This window comes from Euphorbia lathyris, chromosome 5 (assembly GCF_963576675.1).
Source record: "Euphorbia lathyris chromosome 5, ddEupLath1.1, whole genome shotgun sequence".
NCBI lineage: Eukaryota > Viridiplantae > Streptophyta > Magnoliopsida > Malpighiales > Euphorbiaceae > Euphorbia > Euphorbia lathyris.
In genome coordinates this window covers 18,170,649-18,185,679 of record NC_088914.1, presented here as the reverse complement: position 1 = coordinate 18,185,679, position 15,031 = coordinate 18,170,649, and the positions used below count along the sequence as shown (strand labels likewise).

The window sequence follows — 15,031 nt, the reverse complement described above, 5'->3', positions numbered from 1 at the left end:
AGAAAATAATCTAAACTAATGGAAATAAAATGATTTAACTAATGGGTTAACGTGAAAAAATACCCCTAACGTCTAAAATAGTGCAATTTTATCCTAATGTTGGAAGTCAAGAGCAATTTTACCCCTAATGTTGATAAATTGGGTCAATTTGAAAAATAATTCATTAAACTGTCTTCTCGGTAATTAATCTTTTCATCTATACTTCAGGCGTGCGTCATTTTATTAGTAACAAATCACAAACATATGTTGGGATGTGAAAAAAAAATATATACTGTCTTTTTGTACGAATTAGACAAAAAAAATCACCGAATTTATAAATATTATCTCCAATTCTATTATTAAATTATAAAAAACATGAAATAATTTTATAGAACGAATTGTTATGCAATTGGTGCGGAATAAGGAACAAAAATATATGTTTCGTAATAGTGTCTGAAATTGACACAATTTATCAACGTTAGGGGGGTAAAATTATACCATTTTAAACGTTAGGGGTAAAATTGCTCCTTACCCAAAATATTAGGGATATTTTTACATCTTAACCCTTAACTAATTTAGTAACTAAAAGAAATGATTGAAGTTTAATTTCAAAAAAAGAAGAAGAAATGATTGAAGTTTGGCCGAAATTGATAGGAATGATTTAATTTGGGCAATTTAAGACTATTAAAGCCAAATTGAATAAAATATAGATAGAGGGGTGATTTTATGATAAGGAAGACTTAAATATAAATTTGGATATTTAGGGTTCAGGGCTTATTTTTGCACACAGCAGCCACCTCTTCCTTTCCCTTAGTCTTCTTCAGTAAAAAGAGTAGCACCAGCTCTCTGAATCAAGTTATACACAAATGGCATTATCAGCTGAGTTGCACCTCCACCCATGTTTCCCCATCCGACCGTCGTTCCGTTAACAAGTCCTATAATTTGAGTATTAAACATAGTACTCATCCAGTACTGGCATGACACAAATGTTGCAAGCAAAAATCCAATCATAATTCGAACGGCTATGTAACCACTAGCATCCGCAACAAAAGACATATAAAACACAGTAGGTGCAGACAACATTATAAGAAAAGCACATCCATATCTTGGGCCTAATAGATCACAAATAGCACCCATTATAAGCCTGGAAAATTTACTGCCAGACACAGATGCGACACCAGCATTACCAATGTCACTCTTCGTAAGATTAAGATTGTCTCGGATAATAAGAATAAGAGGAGCACCAGCAAAAGTTGAAACGAAATAAGTGAAAAAAGATATCCAAGAAAGGTGAAAAGTTCTCACATGAGGATTAGCTAAAGAAAAGAGTTTGAAAACTCTAGCTTTATCGTGCCAGAACACTTCATGGACTTATTTTGTACCATCTCAAGAGCCATTTACAAGCATGCATTTTCTCTTCACACTTCTTTTCCCTTATAGGAATTCTTTTTCATTCTTTCTTCTTCTTGCAGAAGTTTAGTCTGGGTAAGACTCACCCATCATTATCACAATCACAATCATTATCACAATCCACCACTGAGACTAAGCAACAAGGTCTGGTCAACCATATTTACTAACTATAATAACTACTACTTCCTCACCTCTCTTCTCCTTTATTTTCTTCTTTGCAGAATACACAGAGATCTAGAGCACTAGTCGTTATTTAACACAACAAATCCCTCAGGGAAACAATATTTCCAATTGATGAGTAAAACAATATTCCAATCAATTTAGTCCAATCGGTAGAAACTCTTGTAAGTAGAAACACTTATAAGTAGAAATACTTCAGATTGTAAAATAATAGCATGCTCAAAATTGAAAATCTACAGAAACACTTCAGAAATAAGAGAATGAACCTTACCTCAACGCTAGCGAGCAGACCTCCAGGAAGCCGCGATGAAAAAGGCGGTCTGCCTGGGCGAGGAGGAGTAAATGACGCCAAATGGTGGATTTGACTGGAACTATATTCACCTTGGGGAACGTTTTGGATTCGGTAGAAGCTAGGAATAATGTGGTCTGCCATCTGATTTGAATTTTTTTGTTTATCCTTACTCCATGGATAATTAGAGTATAGTTAATTTAATCAAATTATATATTTATAGGGTATTATCACATAACATATGTGACTACTTATTCAACATGATTAGGTTATATGTATCAGATTTAGTTTGTAATGTTTTAACAGAAATTTTGTAATTTTGTTGGTAATATAATAAATATTTTAGACATAATTGATATATGGAAGCTTTCAAGTGACAGTTACATACCAGTCAAAATATGTTTTCCAATTTTTAATAACTTATAGCTAAAATTGATCTTGTTTGGAAACATTAGGGTTAAATTTGGTTAAATTTGGGGAAATTTGGTCAAATTGATTATGTATACATATACACTCTTTGAATTGTTACCTCTAATGGAAATTAATAACCACATTATTTAAATTTAACTAAATAAACATAAATATTTTAATAGTCCATTGAATTCTAAACATTGTTCTAAAATTTATGTGAAATGACGAAAGTTTACATCTAAAATTCATAGGAGAATAATGATACCGAAGTTAAGGAAATTGTCATTTAGCTAATGCTACCAAAGCCATAATTATCAATTTATTTTATATTTATTCCTTCCATAGATATTTAACTAAATAATAAAAAGCTTCTGAAAAATAATCAAAATTTATTCTAAGAAAATTAAATTAAGCAACAGTTCTAGTGCTACCTATATAACCGAACTTTAATGACGGCTAGACTCCTCTCATTCACCATTCTCGTTTTGCTCCTCTCCTTCACAATCTCTGTTAATATTCTGTCTCATCTTCAACCTATTTATTATTACCGTTTGCATGATTAAGTAAAAGTTGGTTCCTTCATCTTGAAGCATTGCCCACATTCAAAATCATTGTCGTGTCTTAATCCAGCTCCATGGAGAAGCGTATCCCACTTCCTACTTGTGATCGAGAATCTCTAAGTGGAAGGCTTCTTCCTAACTCTTACAATAGAAGTGATACCGGGTGTGTAGGCCATAACCTCTAATCCATTTGTAGAAATTGTGTTCAAGTCGTGCCATGAAGTTATTTGTATTCATAGGCATGTTAAATGCTTGAACCATATCGGTTCTTGGTAAAGTTTTCAGAAATAGAAGTGTATATTCACCTTGGGGAACGTTTTGGATTCGGTAGAAGTTAGGATAAATGTGGTCTGCCATCTGATTTGAATTTATTTGTTTCTCCTTACTCCATGGATAATTAGAGTATAGTTAATTTAATCAAATTATATATGTATAGGGCATTATCACATAACATATATGACTACTCATACTCATACTCATTCAACTACACAAGATTCTTTCTCACTTTTGAGCTTTCCATCCTAATCCTCTTCCACAGACACTAATTTTTCAAAGGTTAAATGAAACATAATCTATTCTCTCTATAAACAATCGTCTTTTCGTCGGTTTGGGATGGTGAAGAAGATGTTGAGAGTCTGAGGAAGAAGGTGAATTGAAATAAGGGTATTCTTATCCAAAATGGATGAAATTGTAAATTGATAAGATGCAAGTAAAGTAGGGTAGATATGTAAATGAACCAAAACAATTTCAATAACCTCATTGAAACAAGGGTATTCTTGTCCAAAATGGATGAAAGTATAAATTGGTAAAATGGAAGCAAAGTTAGCAAAGTAGGTTAGATATTTTAATTATCGTGTTTGCTTCGCTTGTTACTTATCATTGTTATCTTCGAATAGCAAACAACCAAAGCAATTTCCATAACCTCAGATCGAGGTAGACGCAGACTTCCAGAAAATCCTACTCATTTCCCTTTAATTTCCTGATTTCTTCTTCTTCGACCTCCTCCTGTTTGCTGCCAATCGTTTCTGAAGTTCCTCATCGCCACCTCGACCTTTCTCCGAATTTTTCTCAAGATTCACGGTCCCTAAATCATCTGGTAAATGGGACAGCCGCCTTAAATGCAATCTTTACTAGTGCGTTTCTTCATTCCTATTTGTATCGCAATCTCAATTTTATGCTATTTGTAAAGAATTATCAAACTAATATCCCTTATTCTTCTATTAGCTGTCAAGTGCTGTTAACATTGTTAACTGTTAGTTAACAGAGTCAGTTTGTGTTAGTTAACAGAGTCAGTTTCAGTTAGTTAGATTAGCAATATAAAAGATAGAATTAGTTCATTGTACAGGGATCCGATTATATTGTATTCTCTTAGATTACTTTGTTTTGATAACCAGTTCATTCTGATTTCTATCAATACAATTCTCCTGCTTGATTACCCAATCATAGCAGTGCTTCTTTTCAATCTTGCTTTCTTTAGATGGTATCAGAGCAGTAAAGATTCAATTTCGCACAATTAACAATGGCAAGAACCAAGAAGCTTCGAAACAGGAGATATGTTGTTGAAGATGATTTAGAGGATGAAGAAAATGTCAATTCCGATCTGGAAATTTCACCATTACTGGGGAATGGAAACAAAAACAGAGAACAGAAGAAGAAAGTTTCAGATTCAGGAGGGAAACCGAGCAAGAAGAATGGGGAGAAATCGAAATCGATCTCGATTGAAGAACAAGAAGATGATGAAATGGAATCTCTTATGATGCTTCAGAGTTCTGATCATCCAGGGCTTGCTTTGGTGAGTGTTCCACTAACTCCACAGAACTTTCTTTCTTGGAAAAAGGCAATAAAGATCAGTTTATCTGCCAAAGATAAACTTGATTTTATCCTCAGGGATGATCTAAAGCCTGTAATGGGATCTTCCATGTACAAAAAGTGGAAGAAATGTGATAGCATGGTACATGCTTGGCTATTGAACTCAATCTCAAAAGAATTGAAGGAGTTCTTCATGTATGTTACATCTGCTCGAGAATTGTGGATTGTGCTTGAACAATGCTATGGTGAGTCAAATGGGCCATTGATTTATCAAGTAAAGAAGGAATTGACTTATTTAGTTCAAGGGAAGATGTCTGTGAGCAGTTACTATACAAGAATGAAGAAATTATGGGAAGATTTGGCAGAGCTAAATCCCATAATGCTGTGTGAATGCGGTTCTTCAATGAAGAATTTTGTGGAAATGCAGGAAGCAGATCATTTGATGCAGTTCTTGATGGGTCTTAATGAGATGTATGATGCAATTAGAGATTCAATATTGATGCAGGATCCTCTTCCATCTGTGAATAAAGCATATGCTATGGTACAGAAAATGGAAAGGCAAAAGCAGAATGTTAGCATGGCTATGGACAAGATAGAGATTGCTACTCATGTCTCTGGGTCATATAACAAGGCTGAAGGTGAAGAAAGCAAAAGCAAGGATGAAATGGTATGCAGTCACTGTAGTAAGACAGGGCATTTGAAGGAGTCTTGTTTCAAGATAAAGGGGTACCCAGATTGGTTTAAACCCAAAAAGAAGAATGCAAATGGCAAGAAACAAGGCACACAGCAGGCTCATTTGGCTAATTTTTCACAAGAAGGAGACAGTGGTGATGAAAACACAGATAATAGTGCTGAAGCATTCTCTCAAATGTTTCAGAAAGAGTTTCACAAGTTCATGAATCTCAAGAACAAGGAGATGGCAAACCTGTGTGCTACAGGTTTTGCAGGTACCATTTATTCCCTTAATGCTTTCCAATATCCTGATCACACTGAATCATGGATTATAGACTCAGGGGCAACATCCCATATGAGCAAAAATCTTTCTAATTTTGTGGAGATACATGTGGTTAAGGGATCTAATTCAGTTTTTCTACCTGACGGGACTGCTAAACAAATTGTTCATACTGGCATGGTGCATTTTACTACAAGATTCAAATTGATGAATGTGCTTCATATCCCTACTTTTAAGTACAATCTATTATCAGTGGGTCAGTTGCTAAGAGAAGCCGAGATAGAAGTTATCTTTAACCCTGATACATGTGTTCTGCAGGACCAGAAGACTAAAGAAGTTCTGGCAGTGGGTTTCTTACAAAATGGGCTGTATATATTGAATAAAACCTCATTTCAGGGATCCACGTTACAGAAATACACAAAAACAAAACAAATAGCCTTACATACTTGTACTACAGGGTCAATTGATGACAGTCTGGTGTGGCATTACAGACTTGGTCATGTGTCTTGGAAGAAATTAAAGCATGTAGACAGACTGAAAGGTGTAGACTGTTTGTCATCATGCTGTGAGATTTGCCCTTTAGCAAAGCAGCATAGATCAGCTTTCCCTATCAGCCAAACTGTTACGAAGAAGATTTTTGACATACTTCATGTTGACATCTGGGGTCCTTATCATGAGCTAAGCAGCAACGGCTCTAGATATCTTCTGACATTAGTAGATGATTACTCCGGGGCTCTATGGGTTATTCTACTAAAAAACAAAGCTGAAGCCTGTTCATCTTTACATCAGTTCCTTATACTGATACACAATCAGTTTGACACTAAAGTGAAAATTCTCAGGAGTGATAATGGAGCTGAATTTACCAGCAAAGAATGCCAACATATGTTACAAAACATGGGCATTCTGCATCAAAAAGCTTGTGCCTATACCCCACAACAAAATGGGGTTATAGAGAGGAAGCACAGACACTTATTAGAGGTAACAAGGTCTCTACTTTTCCAATCTGGTTTATCTAATGATTTCTGGGGAGAAGCTATAATGACTGCAACTCATATTATCAATCTTTTACCAGTAGAACGGTTGAAATGGAAATCTCCATTTGAACTGCTCCATAAAAGAAAACCAGACTATGACCATCTTAAAGTCTTCGGTTGTCTTTGCTATGCAACTAATTTGCAATCTAAGAAGGATAAGTTAGCAGCCAGAGCTTTCAAAGCTATCTTTCTAGGATATAAGACTGGTCAAAAAGGCTATGTTGTTATGGATTACAATACAAAAGTTTTTCATGTTACAAGAGAGGTGTCTTTTCATGAGAATTCTTTTCCTTACAAGTCTAATGATCAAGATGTTATGCAGTCTACTGAGATACAGATGCAGGTCCCTAGTTCTTCTGCTGACACCAATGCAGAGGAATTATTTTCCTCCACATCAGGATCTGATATTCCTAATTCAGACCTGTTATCTGCTCCTCTATTATCAAGTACTCGCAGGAAAGTACAGAAACCGGCATGGTTGAGTGACTTTGTAGCATCTGTGCAGGCTGTTCAACAAGTCTTTACTTCTTCCACAGAAATCTGTATTGTACCAGAATTCCAACCTTCTCATCAGGCTTTTCTAGCTCACCTAGATGAGAGCAAGGAGCCAAAGAACTATACAGAAGCTTCCAAAGATGACAGATGGATAGCAGCAATGAATCAAGAGATCAATGCACTAGAAGAAAATCAAACCAGGATTTTAACATCTCTACCAGAGGGAAAGAAAGCTATACCTTCTGGATGGGTGTTTAAGATCAAGAGGAAAGCAGATGGTTCTATTGATAGTTTCAAAGCTAGACTTGTAGCCAAAGGTTACAATCAAGTTTATGGGATTGACTACACTGACAGTTATTCACCAGTTGCAAAGGTTGTCTCAGTCAGAGTTTTTCTAGCCATAGCAGCATCATATGGATGGCCAATACACCAAATTGATATTAACAATGCCTATCTGCACGGTTATATTGATGAAGACCTATATATGCTTCCTCCACTAGGTTATAAAAAGGCAGGCAAAGATCAAGTTTGTAAACTGCAAAAGTCTCTCTATGGACTTAAGCAAGCAGACAGACAATGGAACAAAGAGATGGCTTCTAAACTACTCCTCTTTGGTTTCAATAGATCTAAACATGACCATTGCTTGTATACTAAAGAGCGTACAGAGAGTTACACAGTCATTGTTCTATATGTAGATGACTTACTAATCACTGGAAATCAGGAGGGTGAAATCATTGCAGTCAAGCAATTTTTGGATCAACAATTCACCATCAAGGATCTGGGGTATGTTAAGTTCTTCTTAGGCATTGAAGTAGCCAGATCAGAAGAAGGCATGGTTATCTCACAAGGAAAGTATACAAGGGATCTACTTAAGGATGCAAATATGGCAGATGCAGCAGCAGCTCCAGCTCCTTTGCCATCTGGTTATGAATCTAATATTACATCAACTCCACTGAATAGTCCCGATTCATACAGAAGACTGATAGGGAGATTATTATATCTTGGCTTTACAAGGCCTGATATAAGTTTTCCTACACAACAGCTTACTCAATACATGTCCAAGCCTTTCCAACATCATATGGATGCAGCATTATATATTCTCAGATACTTGAAGGGGACACAGAATAGAGGTATATTCTATCCAAAACAATCCGAGATGAAGTTGAAAGCTTATTGTGACTCAGATTGGGCTGTATGCAAAGGATCTAGGAGGTCTGTTACAGGGTATTGCATCTTTATTGGCAAATCCATGGTTTCTTGGAAGAGTAAGAAACAGTCAGTAGTTAGTAGGTCATCTGCAGAAGCTGAATACAGAAGCTTAGCCATTACTGCTTGTGAAGTTAAGTGGATTAATTTTCTACTTAAGGAGTTCAGGATTCAAGTACAGCTGCCTATAACTCTACATTGTGATAACACTTCAGCAATTGCTATAGCTGCTAATCCTATAGATCATGATAGGACGAAGCACTTTGATGTGGATGTTCACTTTATCAGAGATTATGTAGAAGAGGGGTTCATTGCTACACCACATATATCTACAACACACCAGTTAGCAGATATTTTCACTAAGATCATGACAGGTCCTCAATTGAATAATTTTTTGTCTCAACTGGGAATTGTGGATATTAATTTGAGGAGGGAATGTAAAGAATTATCAAACTAATATCCCTTATTCTTCTATTAGCTGTCAAGTGCTGTTAACAGAGTCAGTTTGTGTTAGTTAACAGAGTCAGTTTCAGTTAGTTAGATTAGCAATATAAAAGATAGAATTAGTTCATTGTACAGGGATCCGATTATATTGTATTCTCTTAGATTACTTTGTTTTGATAACCAGTTCATTCTGATTTCTATCAATACAATTCTCCTGCTTGATTACCCAATTATAGCAGTGCTTCTTTTCAATCTTGCTTTCTTTAGACTATTTGTCTTATAATCTGCTAGGAGGCATTGTTGAATCTCTTTTTTCTTTGCTTACACTAGATTAAGTTCCCCTTTGTTTCTCAGAAATTGTAAGACAAAACTTAGGACTTTGCTTCGGATACATTTTGCGGGGTTTTGTTCATCGGAACATAACATGTCAATTTGATAACTAATAAGTCTAGCATAGGCTTTTAATGCATATTATAGTGTACAGCTGGATGAATGTGCAATTCGATTAGTTGGTGATGTAATTTTTATTCAACTATTTCTTCTTGCTGGTTCATGGTGACGCGTGATTGAAATGTTGATTGTGGATCATAAAAGCCATATTTCCTCATTGATTGAATCAGAGTATATCTATTTTCCCTAGCTAAGTTTTAACCTTGACCTATACTACTTGCTTTACAGCTATCGGACAAACTACTTCATTATGATCATTTTCCTTCTTGGTAAGCATACGTTGCTCTTTAAGTGCTAGTTTCTAATATTTGTGAAAAGATTAACGGCATATTGTGATACAGGACGGGGTTTCCTTAGACGACCACTTGCTATAGTGGCTGCTCTCTTATCAGGACTTAGCATTGCTTTTATAAATGATAGGCAAGTTTCTTTAGATCATTCTTTTAATTTCCTCCCCTTTGATTTGTTTGTGTGCATCCTGATTTTGCATTATTGATTTAAAATGAACAAGGTGTAGAAATTGATGTGTGGAAATTTCGATTAGTAAGACTTCAGTCACTTAGTAAATATTCACGTAATTATGAAATGAAATATTTTACTGCTATTTTGTTTGTATGTTGAAAATTCTTATTGTAGTTGAAGAAACCAAATATTTAGGACTCCAAAGAAGCTTAACGTAATGTAGGTAAATTTCTGGGATCTAATGATCTATCTATGAACGGAGTATTTTAGGTTTTATAGAACTTCAAGATATTGTTGACCTGTGATATCAACAAGGATGAGAAATAGAAAAAGACCTGGGAGCTCTTTGAAAGAAGGAACTTGGTTCACACAATATCCTATGTTGCACGGACACTTGTATAAAGACCACGGGAAACATTATTTCTAAAACATAACGTTCATAAATTAACCTTGAAATTAAAACGGATAGGATATGGACACAGGCATGACACTCAGAAAAGCTACTAAAGAGGAATGTCCGTGCAACATAGACAATACAACTGGCATATTTTCAGTGTGTGTATATGGATTATATATAAATGAAAATTAAGAGCTGAAAAACGAAAAACTAAATTTCAATTGCTAAATATTATAACTGCTGAAAAATGTCAAATGATAAATTTTTAAGTGTTGAAAATAAAGTAATAAACATAAGGATATAAAAATAGTTTTTCGAATTTTTATGAAAAGTGATAAAAATAATATATTTTACGAGTATACAAGTCACTTTGAAATATCTTCATTGATAATGTTGAGCTTAAAATTTAAAGATAGATTACTGACTTATCTAATTAAGTGATTTTTTTAATATAACTGAAATTTTGAAGTGGTGTTTGTTTACTTTTTTTAATTTCAAGTGTTACACAATTAGAAGTAAAAAAAAGCTCTATCTCAAAATATCCTATTACTGATCCAGATCCAAATGGATTGGTAATGAGGCATTCAAGTCAGAGAGATTGGAAATTGTGGTATAAGCTGAGAATGACAGTGAAGTCAGCATGTGTACTTACATGTGCATGTAAGAGGCTGTGAGAATATTGACTTAGTTTTTGCACTTGACATATACAACTAATATGTTGATAGCTTCAATGCTAGGCTTTGAAGTTGTAAATTTTATATATTATATTTGAATACAAAATAGTGGCAAAAAATTTGGAATGGTTAAGGAAATTAACAATTGAACATTTGAAATGAAGGAGAGTCAGAATAAGGTATTGTAGCTAATTTGGCTTCCCTTTTACTCTTGTAATGGAGGTCAGCAGAGTAGTGGGGCAACTGAAATCAAGGTCTTGCTGGTATTGTTGTCATCTTATCATCCAGTTGAATTTTTTCCTGGAATTCAGTCTCAAATTAATGTGTCATTGATCACCCCCTTTTCATTATCTAATCGTGTCCAAATTATGTGTTTCTCTCACCTGACTTGGAACATGTTTTCTTCACTATCTTGTTAAATGAAAATTTTGTTGGTGGCAGAACATTAGTAAGTGAGATGCAGAATAATGATATATTATACTTGGAAGTTGTGGTGGGGAAGTTGACTGGAATATCCTAAGGGGTTTATTATTCCGTTTATATCTGGTTATTTTTGTGTCTAGGCACGTGTACACAATGAATAAGCAGTCAGATAACAAGAAATGGCCCATAGTTTTTTTTAGGAAGGATTGGTCAAAGGATGGCTGAGAGTGGGTTTTGGTGATTTTAAGCTATGAAATTGCATTTTAAAGCATAGTGCAGAAAAATAGAAGTATTTTACCCTTAAGGTTATTGGGGAAATTCAATTTTGCCTTCATCGTACAAAACTACTCAATTTTGCCCCCATGGTAGAAATCTTAGCTTAAAAGGAAATTCATCTCTAGTTTTTGTCAGTATTTACTTAGAAATGGCTAAAATTGAACTAGGTTTTATATCATGAGCTTAAAATTGAGCTAAAGTTTCTACAATAGTGGCAAAATTGGACTGTTACCGAACAACTCAATTTTTCCCCCATGGTAGAAATCTTAGCTCAGTTTTATTCTTCTCTAAGGAATTCCGTTGCTAGTTTTCATCAGGTGTTACTTAGAAAATGGTAAAATTGAATTATGCTTTATATCAGGAGGTTAAAATTAAGCTAAAGTTTCTACAACAGGGCAAAATTGGACTGTTTGTACGAATAGGTAAAATATAATTTTCTCAATAACCATATGAGCAAATTTTTTCCTTGTCTCTATTTCTCATGATTACCTTACTTCTTTCCTTATTGCTGTAGCTGTGCTGATATTTCCTCCACTTAAGGTTGCTGAGTGTTTTTCGTGCAGCTTTGCAGGTACTTTTAGTGAGAAGGTAACAAGAACTATGAGGCAAATTTCTCCACATTTAGCTGCTAAGCTGAGACCTCCTCTTTCGTAAGTCCTTATCTGCTTTGTTTGTTGAGTATCTACCTATGAAGCACGGACACGGGTGTGGACGCGGGTGCGGACACGGCAAACGGCATTTTTAGAAAATATGAGACACGGGTGCGGTGGGGACACGGCAAATTTTATAAAAAAATTTAAAAAAAACCCTAATTTTTAATTTTTTTTTTACCCCAGCCGTGTCCCGCCGTGTCCCCATCCGTGTCCCATTTTCCGGCCGTGTCCCGCTGTGTCCCCGCCGAGTCCCCGAGTCCGACTCGGCCACGACGACCCCGGGGAAGAGTCCGAAATTCATAGGTACCTACCATTCCTACTTTGCCTTTTTCATTTTTATTTTTGTTGTCAAACCTATTATTCATGGACGTCCCATCTGCTAAAAGGGCAATTCATATATGTGGTCGGCTCTGTTGGGTATTTGTCCTGATATTCTCTTCTGGTAAGTGCTTACCTTAAGACTGATTTCTTATAAAGCAGTGGGAACTGACCATTTTGTTTGCTAGCCTATATGGAATTTGTTTTAAAATTTAACTGATTGCATGACCATTAACTTTTTTCCCTACTCATTTTGTAGCAAGTTTCATCCTTTGGCATGTCTCCTGTGGTCTCTTGACTGTGCTATGGGCACTTGCCTTCGTAGACTTCTCAGACTTATTCTTCATAACTTATTATGCTTTTCCTTAATCAATTCTTACTTACTCTATTTCTCCCTCTCAGCCACTCTCCTTCATGCAAGCTTTAGAACTCCTAATCTGAAAGCACGTCTGAACACATTTCGTGAAGAATTTCGTGCTGTTTGGCGCAATTACAGTGACCTGTAGATTTGATGTACTGCATGTAAGTAAACATGGGCTGGATTTTTACTGATGCTGGGTATATATATGAAGCCAGGTCTATCAATCCTGTTCCTTATAAAGCTTGTCCACTTATGTCCATATTTTGATTTATTAATTTTTTGTAATAAAAGAAATCACTAGGATATATAGTGTATGTGTGTGTTTTTCTGAGTCATGTCTGGGTCTGGCTTATAGCTGGATTGTGCCAAAAGCGAAATAAGTTCGTTCATATGATCTGAATCAATTCATTGTTTTTATGGTGCTATGGTGTTGATAATGGCATAGCCTGAGCATTCCATTAGCATTAGTTTTTAGCACTCATCACTGAAGTGCTTTTGACCCCGAGTATGACGCCCTCATTTAGGTTCACATATGATTCATGTCTACTCGGTGCTAGAGATGAAATAAGCAATGCCTCAATAAAATCAAAGAGGCTTATAATTGTCTCAGGTTAACTGCTTTCAGATTGGAACATACTACCTTCATTTAGGTGCACATGAGATGCATATATACTTGGGAACTGAGTTCTGAGGTGAAAAAAGGAATGCCTCAGAAGAAAATTAAATCGAAAAAGGAACAAAGAGAGAGAATGGTGATAGGAAGCAGGGGTGGATCCAGCCCAGAGCCCGTGGGGGCCGAAGCCCCCACGGCCATCGGCTCCGCCCTTGAGTGTCGTTATTTTTGTCCCGTGTAGCCCCCAAATATTAGTATATATTTAACCTATGTGGCATTGTCTCAAAAGTTTAAAGTAGTTGAGTTGGTTAAGAGCTTTGTTTTTAGGTGAGAGGTCATGGGTTCAAACCACATCAAACTCATTTTTTGTTTTTACATGAAGTTATTTTTATTATATCTCTTTTTTTTTAGAATTTATTATCTCTTTTCTATAAAACAAATCAATTTCTTATATTGAGATTCAATTTAACTTAATTTCTAAATTAAATTTTATGAAAATTATAAAAAAATTATAGCTAAAAATAAATAAAAAGTTTGAAAATGTTACAATTTTTAGCTAACATACCAAAACCAGAAAGTTTAAGTGTGTTAAAAGCTTAAAAAAAATTCCCACCCCCAACAGACTGGACTTCAAAAAATTACTCCCAATAATCGGACTAAAATCAGCCCCCTCGGACGTCGATTCCTGGATCCGCCATTGATAGGAAGAGTAAGTTTGAACGAAATCATATGTTCTGGTACTTGTGGTGTGAATTGTTAAGACAAGTTTTGAATAGCTTAATGGGGATTCCATTGAAGCTTAAACAATTGTGCAGTAGCATGACCCTCTCTCATTTAAAAGGATCTCTTCTTTAATAACAGTTTCATAGAATTTTCTCATGTATACATTAGTTTTTGTGTAGTAATTCTCATTGTTAGGTTTTCATATTGGACTTGGTGAGCCGGAATAAAAGCCTAGGGCTCAGTATATCAAAATAAAGCAACTTGGTTGAATTGGTAATTTTATAGAATTCTTGGTACTGATACTGTATTATTTTTCTCTTTTTGAGGAAGTGGAAGCAATGAGCATGTTTGTTGGTCCCGTGTAATTAGTTCCAATGGGGGTTAGGAACTAATATACCTTTTTCGTTTTAATTATGTTGACTTAATATAATTCTTTGAGTTTCACAACTCAGTTTTGGTCAGTACGGCCGAGTGAGGCGTAAGACGGCTTTAGTCAGATACTGACTAGAACTGTTTTACTTGCGAGTTGGGAAATGACACTTTTGTGGTCAGCTTCTAACTCAGCACTCTGATTTACTCAGTGTCAGTTTAAACAATTTATATACTGAGTAAATATAGCAAGCAACACATACAGATATATATTGAGAGAAAGTTAGAAATTACTCAGCACGACTTATCCTGGTTCGGCCTCTCCGCCTACGTCCAGTCCCCAGAATCCCTCTGGGCTTTTTCAATCCAATACTGAGCTCTTTAAAGGTAGAGCACAAACCGTTTACAAGGCAGTTGAATATGCAAGAGTACCGTCCTCTATTCGTCTACTCAACTCCTACTAAGTGATATAACCGAACACCTAGATTTCTCTACCACTGAGTACTTAAAACGGAGTACTCAGCACCACTCTCTCAATTTTAC

At 35.5% G+C, this 15,031-nt stretch overlaps 1 protein-coding gene across 1 annotated transcript; it reads left to right on the top strand.

The window, feature by feature from the left end:
- The first annotated feature begins 2,903 nt into the window (after positions 1-2,903).
- On the top strand, positions 2,904-12,939 carry LOC136229702 (PRA1 family protein A1-like). The gene is made up of 8 exons (XM_066018607.1): positions 2,904-2,992; positions 3,861-3,962; positions 9,448-9,488; positions 9,561-9,639; positions 12,015-12,097; positions 12,457-12,546; positions 12,682-12,739; positions 12,811-12,939. The coding sequence occupies exons 1-8, from the start codon at positions 2,904-2,906 to the stop codon at positions 12,926-12,928; spliced, it is 660 nt and encodes a 219-aa protein (XP_065874679.1). The 3' UTR covers positions 12,929-12,939.
- Positions 12,940-15,031: the final 2,092 nt, after the last annotated feature.

What these genes read in the sequence shown, in the direction of transcription:
- LOC136229702 (XM_066018607.1), top strand. Translation starts at nt 2,904, where the DNA reads ATGGAGAAGCGTATCCCACTTCCTACTTGTGATCGAGAATCTCTAAGT. An exon ending in ATTGCTTTTATAAATGATAG is followed by an intron (nt 9,640 to 12,014) that starts GCAAGTTTCTTT and finishes TTTTTCGTGCAG; the next exon opens with CTTTGCAGGTACTTTTAGTG. An exon ending in TGTCCTGATATTCTCTTCTG is followed by an intron (nt 12,547 to 12,681) that starts GTAAGTGCTTAC and finishes CTCATTTTGTAG; the next exon opens with CAAGTTTCATCCTTTGGCAT.